Raw genomic sequence first — 12746 nt, forward strand, 5'->3', positions numbered from 1 at the left:
AAGGCACATCACAAGAGCCAAATGGGTACTACTTGACTAGGTTGCAGGGTCATTCATGGTCTCATGTCTTGGTCAAAGGTCAGAGACCAGACATGAGCCATCAGTGCAAAGCTCCAGGGGCGTGAGGGGTTAAGGGGTGAGAGAAGGTTACATGGTCATTCACGCCTATTCCTCGTCCGAGTCATCGGCAGCGCCAGAGATTATGTAGGTTTGCTCCGTTGTGTCGCTTTCCAGTGTCTCATCCTCTGATTTAACCGTTCTAAGGGAAGTTAAAAAAATGAACTGGTTGAATAAGTTTCTTTACAGAGACACAATGTGAAGAAAATGTTTTCTACTGTGTTAAACATTCTGACCTAACAATGTTCTGTCCTAACAATCGTCAATGATAAGCCTACATTACTCTCATTATTGTTTAAGTGCAGGTTACTTTTACCTGATGAGCACCGTCCTCCTCTCCGTCATCTCCACTGCCTGGTCCTCGTGGGAGTACTCCATGGAGGCGCCGTACCCATATTCACCTGCACCATTTCCCATGCCTCCTCCATTGCCTCCAGCAACCATGCCTTTAGCACCAATTCCTCCACCATCCATGCCTCCACCCATTCCTCCAGCACCTGTGCTTCCACCTCCTAGGCCTCTAGCACCCACGCCTCCAGCACCCACGCCTTTGGCTCCAATTCCTCCAGCTCCCATTCCTCCACCACCCATGATTCCAGCTCCAACCCTGCCTCCAGGGCCATGGCCTCCTGCACCCATGCCTCCTGCACCCATCCCTCCACCTAAGCCTCCAGCTCCACCCATTCCTCCACCACTGCCTCCAGGTCCAATGCCTCTAGCCATGCCCACACTCATCCCAGCGCTCATGGAGCCTGAGCTGCTACTCATTATGGACATGGTCCCAACCATGGTTGTGAGTCGCAAGTCCTCACCCTCAATCAGCTTCCTATGAAAACAGAGAAAAGCCGTATCAATGGATCAGAATCAAGAATATGACATTACCACAAATTCACTCTTCTAAAGGTTATTTACATGCTCTCTATGATCCTATCTAAATCCATTGCACTAAACCTGGCACCACCTGAGTGGTACCTCACCTGTAAGTTGTGATCTCAATCTCCAGAGCCATCTTCATGTTCAGAAGGTCCTGGTATTCACGCAGGTGCAGAGCGATTTTAGACTTGGTGGATTTCAGCTCCTCCTTCAGGGCCTCAATTCTTGCCTGTGACGTCAAAAGAGCCAGCTTGAGTTTGCACCTTAGTAGGCTACAGATGAAAGGTTCAATACCAACCATACATATGCAGCCTACTTGGATTTGAACTGTGTACAATCAATTCAGATATATTTAATGGTTGAGTTCTGTAGTAAACCAGACTGATCGAACATGCTCACCTGAAGATCCTCCAGCTCTTTCTTGTACTTTTCCTGTGCTTCACGAACTTGTGCCTCCAGAGCCTCATTCTTGGTCTTCAGAGCTTCCAGGCCACGCTCTTTGTTTAGGATCTTCAAAAGGTTAGGAAAAATACAATAAAAAATGCATTTTTCATTCACATTTTGATTAAGGAAAAATGTCCATTGCCATAGGCTACAACTCTTATTTAGATTTAGCCTCAGTAATAACAGTTCATGTGTCACATTTTACAACCATGTAGGAATATCTTTATCAAATAGCCTAACTTACATCCTTCTTGGCGCCAGAAACTTCTTCCCTGACACTTCGAACCATATCCACATGTTTTGTCGTCTTGTTGTTCAGGTCTTCAAATTTACTTTTATACCAGGAATCCATTTCCTAGAACATTTAGGGGCCATGAAACACATATTCTGGGGTCACACCTTGAAATGAATGACTGCTGTACGTATACCGTCCAGTTAATTATAAATAGGCCTAGGCCTACCTGTAGATTTTTTGCCGCAATTTCGTCATACTGAGCTTGGATTTGTTTGAGAGCGCCTGAGAGGTCGGGGAGGTCATAAGCGCTCTGGGCTGAGGAATGGGCAGCATATATCATTTTCAGTAGCTCTTCAATTTCCTGAGGAAAAAAAAAAGTGAAATTAAGTCCAGTGTAATACTATTTTGGGGTTTATATGGTCCCACCACCAGTGTTGTGTTGATATTTTTGGAGTTAAAATGACACTAATTGGAGTAAATATCCAACTCCCATAGTTGCTTAAATTGAATTCCACATATTGAAAAACACATATTGAAACAATATTTAAAAAATCTGCCTGCAACAGAGCATGCTGGGAAATATGACAGCGGCCCCTCCCACATATGTGGATAACTCCATAGATTTAACTGCCTGTCTCTGGTTACTCTTAATGGAGTTAAAAGTACTCCATCACAATGAACTCCAGTTATCAACACAGGAAGAATATCACTCTCTTGAGGGTTAAGATAACTCCTAAGAGTGAATTTAACCCACATTTGTTTTAAACACTGATTACAACTATCCTTGATTTACTGTTTAGCATTTCGTCCATTAGCTAGAGTTGGTACAGGTCGGTCCAAATCAATCAGTGCATGCTATGCGGGACCTACCTCTTTGTGCACCCTCTGAAGGAATTCAATCTCCACCTCCAACTGCTCGAGCTGATTCTCCAGGGCGATGCGCTGAGAGGTGGCTCTGTCCACATCCTGAAAACCACATAGCGGGCACACAATGGCGTCAATGGCACTTTAATGTTTATTAGGCAATTTTGGCTAAGATTATACAGTGACTAAACAATCGCTCACCGGACGGAATGCTTCTATCTCCATCTCGACCCGCCTTCTCAGCTCAACTGCCTCCTCATATTTGACTTTGGTTATCTCCAGTTGACCTGCCATGGCCTCTTTACTGGCTAAAGCATGGTCCTGTAAACCAAAACACAGATGAACCTTTATTGGGGTATAAAGGTAACAAGCCGATAATAAATGATAGGCTGTGTCAGCCGTGTCACCATATTGGACACATTCTAATTGTCGCTCTCTTTCATTCCTTCTCCCTCTCCTCCTGTGTGTGTGTGTGTGTGTGTGTGTGTGTGTGTGTGTGTGTGTGTGTGTGTGTGTGTGTGTGTGTGTGTGTGTGTGTGTGTGTGTGTGTGTGTGTGTGTGTGTGTGTGTGTGTGTGTGTGTGTGTGTGTGTGTGTGTGTGTGTGTGTGTGTGTGTGTGTGTGTGTGTGTGTGTGATTTCTGTTTTCTGCAAGGTAAACAAGAAAAACAGGGATAGTGATGACATGTGGATTAAGCCATTCCGTCTCACCCGCTGCCTTCTCATCTGATCTGCAATCCTCTTCAGATCTCTCAGCTGATCCTCATAGAGTTTGCGCAGGCCCGACGGCTTCACGAACCGGTTCTGGATGCCGTCAATCTCCATCTCCAACAGCTTGTTCTGCTGCTCCAGGGACCGAACCTTTTTAAGAGAATGACAATGGCAGGGTATGAATTATCATCATGTTCGCCAGGGCCCCCCACTTGAATATGGTCGCTGCCCAAATAAGTGGGAATAATGAGCGCCTCCGTCTCCACAGCCAGAAGGCGCGTTTCTCCACTGCAGGCCTGTATGGCACACTCAAGCAAGCGTAGTCTAATCAGACAAATTCCATCAAATAAAAATTGTTCCCCTACGTTAAGGGCGGCAGAATATCGCACAGATGTTAAAGAATATTGGCAGTGGCACTGAGGCAATGTATCCGTTCAGAATCTACACACAATAGCACATGCATGTGTGAAGAACAGATATGTGTAGGCTATAGCTTACTAGAAAGTGGGCTCTCTCTAATTAGAAAAGGCACTAAACAACAAGTTCATCCCCATATGTTGCGTGAAGTAGTCTGTGCGCGCACACCTATCCAATAAGCTGTTTATGTGCACTAGCCTTGGCGCCTTGTGTGTGAGCAAGCCTGGTGAGTGCTTACCTTCTCAATGTAAACAGCAAGTCTGTCGTTCAATACGACCATCTCCTGCCGCTCACCACTGCGCGTGCTGAGGAATTCTTTGTTCTCGGCAGCAGATGCGTCCAGGTCCACCGGGGCCCCGTTGCCATAGCCCACACATGCCATGGTTCCCACATTCCCGCTAAAATGACAGACAGTTCAACACTCACTGCTTGACCTGGAGATAACTGACGTCACTTTGTTATTCTGTGACCATCACGGCATAACGTAAACATTCAACTTTTTAAAGGTTATTGTCACTTGCACGTCATATCACAGCCATATGGTTGATCGATGGCCAGTCAAATAATATTTTATTAATTTCCAGGTCCCACATTTGTTCCTACTCTGATGTCAGATGCAAAAAAAAAACGTTTTGGCTGCGCTGAAGAAGTCTATATCTGTCTGCTAATACAGGACGAGTAAAGGCCAGTACTTCTGGAATAAAAAAATAAAAAAGACTAAATGTATTTGTATTTGAGTGTTTAATAGCATTTATAACTTGAGTCTAATAATTATCTGACAATCTGAGCCTAATACTTGCTTGATATAAAGTATGGTTTGCAGTTTCTTGAAATACTTTGCAAATGCAACCTATTTCTACGTGAAAATTGAAATGGTCCATTCATTAATTTTACTAGTCACGCTTATCCAGAGAAACTTACTGTAGTGAGTGCATACCTAGTGCATACCTATTCATACTTTTTTGTACTGGTCCCCCGTGGAAATCAAAACCACATCCCTAGCATTGCGACGTGCTGTACCAACTGAGCCACATCATCACAAACCACTTGATGTCTCAGTGTACTCGATTACTGTATTGTGCATTGTTTTCCTTCATGGTGATGGAAAGTCTACAGGGACAAACCTAGATGACCAGCCAATACAGTAATGTACATTGACATTAACTGGTTCGTAAGGATGGTAATTTAATACTTCTCAAAAAGTGGTTGTTTTCCATGTTATTTGATCAAGAAAAATATTTTATTTGATGTGGATGTTTTGTGCCTTTGCCCATAACTTTGCACCTTTTGATGTAAATGTTTGAGGACAGGGTTTCATTCTTTATTGATTCCATTAGAATGACAATCACAGAGAAAGCGAGAGGGCAGCAACTCTTACAATTCCAACTCTTGAATCCTTCAAAATACTGTTCTTAATTATATGACACTCTTTTAAAAACATATTTTTTATACAAAGCATCATTTATATATATTTTTTTTTAAATTCGGACTTTTCAGCACCCATAAATCCCGCAGCTATGGCCCACAGCTGTTACAAATTAAAATAATACATTTTAATAAAATACATTTTGTTCTCATGGATATGAACTATTTGCTATTTTGCGGTTTTTGAAATGTATTGAATTTAGTCTCTTACAATGTTTAGGCCTACCTACTTGTGTATTTATTGATACCTAAAACCTACAATTCACAATAATATAAAGAGTTGTAAATTATTTAGATGCCAGGCCTGTAGGCTAAGCTTTATGTAGAAAATTGACATAGTTGTCAAAAAAGTAAGGCCTAATAGTTTCTCTATTAATTTTAATCAATTGATGCCTTCGAATTGTATCAAATATACCTTTAGAAATAGGCTAAAGCTGCACAATAAGAAACCATTGTGTAAGAGAGGGGGAGGTGGTGGATTATACATTGTCTGTGGTTCCACTATCTATAGCCTCAGAAGAGCAGTAAGGGCAGGGGAGGTACATACACTGTTGACAGCAACATATCATCTATCTTGTACTGTAATAATTGCATGTATTTTGATGGTAATGTAACACGAGTAGTTTTCTGTAAATTCACAAATAGAATACTTGTCGTGTATCAGCAGTGTGTAATCTCACATTATCTATTTAAGATGTTACCTATGTTTTATCAAATGTATCTATATATCTCCATTACCCACTACTATGCCAAACCGAACCATACTGTGCCGTACTGGGCTTGAACATTTGAGTATAGCCGCAGATGGAACAATGAACCAGATATTTCACTGGATGTATAAATGTGTAGCATTCAGTTAGCGTTTCCACTCACTACCAAATATGGTGATGAAAGGGGGATACCTAGTCAGTTGTCCGCATTTAACCCAACCCCATTGAATCAGAGAGGTGCGGGGGGGGGCTGCCTTAATCAACATCTACGTCCTTGGCGCCCAGGGAACAGTGGGTTAACTGCCTTGCTCAGGGGCTGAACAACATATTTTTACCTTGTCAGCTCAGGGATTCGATCCAGCAACCTTTCTGTTACTGGCCCAACACTCTAACCACTAGGCTACCTGGGAGAAGATGGAGAGATGGATTTGGGCAGACATTCCGCACATTTTCTCCTCGATGAAACATTTGATCTTAATACTGTTTTCTGTTTCCAAAACTAGAATCTGTAACAAACAGAGTGGACCACGTTTGGTAGACTTTATCTTTTGCCAAAGTTTCTAAAAAATGGCATTGTTTAGAAGGAGTGCAAGGGCCAATTGAGTTATTACACATAGGGACTTCAGAGAGTAGGCATTCCCCAACTGAAATAAATGCTCAAATGCACCAGTAGGATCTCGCTAGCTCATGCTTGTTCTGTCCACTATAATTAATTTGCACCCATTGGAAACGGCAGGCTGTGGTCTTTCTTGGTTTAGTTATAAAGATCTTTGCTATAGCCCTTGCAACTATGGTGGAGGCAGAACCAGGCCAGCTCAATACAGCTCAGCTTGGCTTAGTTGTGTGAAAAGGCTGTTAGTGTACTAGGTGTACAGGGTGGAGTGAGTGTCTTACCCAGCCATGCGGGCGTTACGTGAGGTGGAGACGGTCCTTCTGCCCATGGTCTGGGCCTGCATTCTGCTGGCTCCGGCACTGGGCGAGTAGTTGGCTGACTGGTGGCGGTTAACTCTCAGGGTCGGGGATGGGCTGGACACCCTAACCTGGTAGGAGGATGAGCTGCTGCTGTCCTCAAAGTGGCGTCGGTAGGACGAAATCCTCTCAGGGCTGCGACTCATGTTGGCGGCTGCTCGGGTTTGCCTATGTATGGGTTTTCTGGAGGTGGTCAGTCTTCACCTATGGGACCTCTGCTGCTTTTGTTGTACACTAGCTCCATCGCCAAGGCTTTTTATACTCCACACGGCCTGGCTTAGCCCAACCCAAAAACATGGCCTGGCCCAACCCAACTCATGAGCCAAGAACTCTGGAATCTCTAACCTCAGCACGACACTGGGCCAGACCTGCCACGACATTCAGACATCTGCCAGCAACCTGAGAGGATCTGAATAGGGGCTATGGAACAGAAAGGTAGATAGAACAGAGGCAGCACTAGCAGGGACCATTAGACAGTAGGCACGCGCAGCAGCAGTCACTGATGTAATCTGCTCTGATGTGGCAGGGGGCTTTAATTGCACGCAGAGCATAGGGGGTGACCCGATGAGGTCAGGCTGGCTTCAGAGGGACAAGGGGCTGCCTGAGATTTGACATAAATTAGTACTTATTACTCTGGTCTGTTTTTTACATTAAATAAAGGATATGCAGAATTCCTTTTTGAATTAACTGCTTGAGAGAGAATCAGGGAAAATGAAGAAGCAGGGGGTTTATCTGAAGTTCACGCTTGATGTGGCAGAAGGATGTGAATGGAATAAACGGTAGTCTGGTCTGGCCAGGGAGTAGCTCCTACTACAACACCTATAAGGCCACTCAGCCGGTCAGGGCGTCAGCAAATAGACATGGTCCTGACAAGATACTGCCTTCCTTGACCCTAAACCCTCATTGGCCACTAACAAACCAAACTCCCCAAACCTATTCACAAGCATAGACAGCAAGTACATACATTTGAAGTCGGAAGTTTACATACACCTTAGCCAAATACATTTAAACTCAGTTTTTCACAATTTCTGACATTTAATCGAGTAAAAATTCAGTCTTAGGTCAGTTAGGATCACCACCGTATTTTAAGAATGTGAAAAGTCAGAATAATAGTCGAGAGAATTATTTATTTCAACTTTTATTTCTTTCATCACATTCCCAGTGGGTCAGACGTATACATACATATTTGGTAGCATTGCCTTTAAATTGTTTAACTTGGGTCAAACGTTTCGTGGAGCCTTCCACAAGCTTGCCACAATAAGTTGGGTGAAATTTGGCCCATTCCTCCTGACAGAGCTGGTGTAACTGAGTCAGGTTTGTAGGCCTCCTTCTGCCCACAAATTGTCTATAAGATTGAGGTCAGGGCTTTGAGATGGCCACTCCAATACCTTGACTTTGTTGTCCTTAAGCCATTTTGCCACAACTTTGGAAGCAGGCTTGGGGTCATTGTCCATTTGGAAGACCCATTTGCGACCAAGCTTTTAACTTCCTGACTGATGTCTTGAGATGTTGCTTCAATATATCTACATAATTGTCTGTCCTCATGATGCCATCTATTTTGTGAAGTGCACCAGTCCCTCCTTCAGAAAAGCACCCCCACAACATGTTGCTACCCTCGTGCTTCACGGTAGGGATGGTGTTCCTCGGCTTGCAAGCCTCCCCCTTTTTCCTCCAAACATAACGATGGTCATTTTGGCCAAACAGTTCTATTTTTTTTCATCAGACCAGAGGACATTTCTCCAAAAAGTACAGTCTTTGTCCCCATGTGCAGTTGCAAACCGTAGTCTGACTTTTTTATGGTGGTTTTGGAGCAGTGGCTCCTTCCTTGCTGAGCAGCCTTTCAGGTTATGTCGATATAGGACTTGTTTCACTGTGGATATAGATACTTTTGTACCCGTTTCCTCCAGCATCTTCACAAGGTAATTTTCTGTTGTTGTAACGGTTTTCTTTCCTTGAAGGATAGGCGGACCAAAACGCAGCATGGTGGTTATTCATGTTTAATTAAAAAATACACTATACATGAATAAACAAACAAAACAAGAAACGTGAAAACTGGCGGCCCGTGGCTGACTGGCGGCCCCTGGCTGACTGGCGGCACTGGCGGCCCCTGGCTGACTGGCGGCCCCTGGCTGACTGGCGGCTCCTGGCAGACTGGCGGCATTGGCGGCGCTGGGCAGACTGGCGGCACTGGCGGCGCTGGGCAGACTGGTGGCACTGGCGGCACTGGGCAGACTGGCAGCACTGGCGGTGCTGGGCAGACTGGTGGCACTGGCGGAGCTGGACAGACGGGTGGCTCAGGCAGCGCTGGGCAGACGGGTGGCTCAGGCGGCGCTGGGCAGACGGGTAACTCAGATGGCGCTGGGCAGACGGGAAGCTCCGGCAACGCTGGAGAGGAAGGCTCTGGCAGCGCTGGACTGAGTAGCTCTGGCCCCTCTGGAATGAGGGGCTCTAGCGCCTCTGGACTGAGGGGCGGGAGCTCTGGCAGCGCCAAACAGGCGGGAGACTCCGACTGCGCTGGAGAGGAGGAAGGCTCCGGCAGCACTGGACAGGCGGGAGCACCTGTAAGGATGAGGCGGAGAGACAGCCTGGTGCGGGGGGCTGCCACCGGAGGGCTGGTGCGTGGAGGTGGTGACGGATAGACCGGACCGTGCAGGCGCACTGGAGCACTGGAGCACCGAGCCTGGGGGCTGACTCTCGGGCTTCCATCCACGCCGCCGTGCTGCCTCCTCATACCAGCGCCTCTCCGCCTTCACCGCTTCCAGCTCTTCTTTGGGACGGCGATATTCTCCAGGCTGTGCCCAGGGTCCTTTACCATCTAACTCATCCTCCCATGTCCATTTCTCCTCGCACTGCTCCTGCTGCACCTTGGGACGGCGACACTCCCCTGGTTTTGCCCAGGGTCCTCTCCCGTCAAGGATTTCTTCCCAAGTCCAGAAATCTTTATTAGCCTATCAGAAGCTTCTAAGGCCATGACATAATTTTCTGGAATTTTCCAAGCTGTTTAAGGCACAGTCAACTTTATGTATGTAAACTTCTGACGCACTGGAATTGTGATACAATTAATTATAAGTGAAATAATATGTCTGTAAACAATTGTTGGAAAAATTACTTGTGTCATGCACAAAGTAGATGTCCTAACCGACTTGCCAAAACTGTAGTTTGTTAACAAGAAATTTGTGGAGTGGTTGAAAAACAAGTTTTCATGGCTCCAACCTAAGTGTACGTAAACTTCCGACTTCAACTGTACATACAGCATGAATATATGTGTCCCTATTACAACCTATGCACCACTGAAGTCAGGCTTCTCGAATGAACTACACTTGGCCAGCACTGTATATAGAAGATAGCAAACCTTCTGCTGGCCTGCGTACTATACTCAGGATTTCATGGTTCCCACTCATTACACTTTATTTTACAGTGATATTTCTACAATAATTATTGTACATACAGTGTAGGTAATGAATACTCAATGTTATACTGTACGTATAGCAGTAAAACGATTCACAATAAAGGGACCATCTCACAGCTGTTTACAAAAACAGTGGCGTAGTGTAGGCTTTGTTGTTGTTTGAACTGCAGATTGCCCCTTTAAGTACAGCAAAACAATGGCTATTGATTGACAAGAATAATCACATATTAAAGTGTTACCTCAAATACAATACATTGGACTCCTGTCCTATAGGCCTTATGCCTGATCTGACAAACTGCAACATTGTAACATTGTAACACTTTTACGAGAGATTCACAGAGTTTTTGTTGGTAAGATTCTTTCCATTTAACTCAGAGCTTGCAGGCGTGTGGGATGTGGAGGAGTCTGCTCTGCATATCTCAGGGATGAGAACAGAAGCTAAGTATGCCCACAAGCGCAGTTCAACAACTAATCTAACTATGACATCACTCATCCATAACATACTCGCTCCATTGCACAAGGGTGCACTGTGCCGGAGCCATATATAGAGCGATATACAGTACCTTCAGAAAGTATTCACACCCCTTTACTTTTCCCACATTTTTTTGTGTTACAGTCTGAATTTTAAATGGATTACATTTAGATTTTGTGTCACTGGCATACAGACACACAATACCCCATAGTGTCAAAGTGGAACTATGTGAAGAAAATTTTCCAAATTCATTTAAAATGAAAAGCTAAAATGTCTTGAGTCAATAGGTATTCAACTCCTTATTTATGGCAAGCCTAAATAAGTTCAGGAGTATACATTTGATTAACAATAACATAATAAGTATCATGGATGCACTCCGTGGGGAAAAAAATAGTGTTTAGTATAATTGTTTAATGACTACCTCATCTCTGTACTCCAGACATATAATTATCTGCAAGATCCCTCAGTGGAGGGATCACCCGGTCACTACAAAGACACAGGCGTCCTTCCTAACTCAGTTGCCGGAGAGGAAGGAAACCACTCAGGGATGAGGCCAATGGTGACTTTAAAACAGTTTAATGGCTGTGATAGGAGAAAACTAAGGATGGATCAACAACATTGTAGTTATTCCACAATACTAACCTAAATTACAGAGTGAAAAGAAGGAAGCCTGTACAGAGTACAAGTATTACAAAACATAAAACATGCATCCTGTTTGCAATAAGGCACTAAAGGGAAACTCCCAAAAAATGGGCAAATATTTTTTGTTGTTGTCTTGAATACAAAGTGTTATGTTTGGGGGCAATTCCAACACAACACATCACTGAGTACCACTCTTCATATTTTCAAGCACGGTGGTGGCTGCATCATGTTATGGGTATGCATGTCATCGACAAAGACTGGGGGATTTTTTTTAGGATAAAGAGAAACGGAAGAGAGCTAAGCTAGGCAAAATCCTAGAGGAAAACCGTGTCCCGTCTGCTTTCCAACAGACACTAGGAGACAAATTCACCTTTCAGCAAGACAATGAGCTAAACACAAGGCCAAAAACACTGGAGATGCTGACCAAGATAACATTGAATGTTCCCGAGTGGCCTGGTTACAGTTTTGACTTAGATCTGCTTGAAGATCTATGGCAAGACTTGAAAATGGCTGTCTAGGCAATGATCAACTACCAACTTGACAGCGCTTGAAGAATTTAAAAAAGAATAATGTGCAAATATTGTACAATCCAGGTGTGCAAAGCTCTTAGAGACTAACCAAGAAAGACTCACAGCTGTAATCGCTGCCAAAGGTGATTCTAACATGCATTGACTCAAGGGTTTGAATACTTATGTAAATTGGATATTTCGGTATTTCATTCTCAATAAATTTGCTAAAATTCTAAAAACATGTTTTCACTTTGTCATTATGGCATATTGTGTCTAATCAATTTTTAATTAAGGCTGTAATACTAGTCAACGGTTACTAATACTTTCTGAAGGCACTGTAAATAACTATGGCTCTGCATTGTCCTAGAGAAGACGTCAAATTGTCCAAAGATATTTCTTACTTTCTGTTTTTGGCTACGTACCCTTTCATGAACAGGGTTTGGGTCAATTCCATTTATATTCAGGAAGTAAACAGAAATTCCTATTCCAATTTGCCTCAATGGATCTCTATGCGAAAACCATGTAATTGGAATTACAAGTTACCTCCTGAAATGGTATTGGCCCCAACCCTGGTGATAAATTAGTTCAAGATGGCAATTCAATTAAACAGAGAATGCTAAGCCAGGAAAATTAAGAAGACACAGACATTGTTGCTTCTGAAGCAATTCTAAATGATCTGCCTCTCATTATTGGACCTGAATTGTGTTTATGGTGGGTTTTTAGTTGGATGAAGTGGAGAACCACTAGGTGAATAGATGCCCACGACTATGTATTTGTGTACAAGGACTGATGAATTTGGAAACAAACTTGACACATCTGTCATTGATGACAAAGGAACTAATGAATGCCTTCTGGAGGTTGTGGCAAATTCATATAGAGAGGTATTTGTTATTTGAAGTGGTTATTACATACAGTATAGCACCAGCTTTTTACATGGTAGGGATTAAGTTT

At 43.8% G+C, this 12746-nt stretch overlaps 1 protein-coding gene across 1 annotated transcript; it reads right to left on the reverse strand.

Annotated features, from left to right (window-relative positions):
- On the reverse strand, nt 1–7120 carry LOC135523137 (glial fibrillary acidic protein-like). Its single transcript, XM_064949860.1, has 11 exons — nt 6689–7120; nt 3898–4057; nt 3243–3392; nt 2735–2854; nt 2540–2635; nt 1896–2030; nt 1679–1789; nt 1390–1500; nt 1095–1219; nt 434–943; nt 1–259 (listed from the first exon to the last, which is right to left on the reverse strand). Exons 1-11 carry the CDS (start codon nt 6907–6909, stop codon nt 166–168), a joined length of 1833 nt encoding a protein of 610 aa, XP_064805932.1. The 5' UTR covers nt 6910–7120; the 3' UTR covers nt 1–165.
- Nucleotides 7121–12746: the final 5626 nt, after the last annotated feature.

This window comes from Oncorhynchus masou, chromosome 30 (genome assembly GCF_036934945.1).
Source record: "Oncorhynchus masou masou isolate Uvic2021 chromosome 30, UVic_Omas_1.1, whole genome shotgun sequence".
Classification (NCBI taxonomy): Eukaryota; Metazoa; Chordata; class Actinopteri; order Salmoniformes; family Salmonidae; genus Oncorhynchus; species Oncorhynchus masou.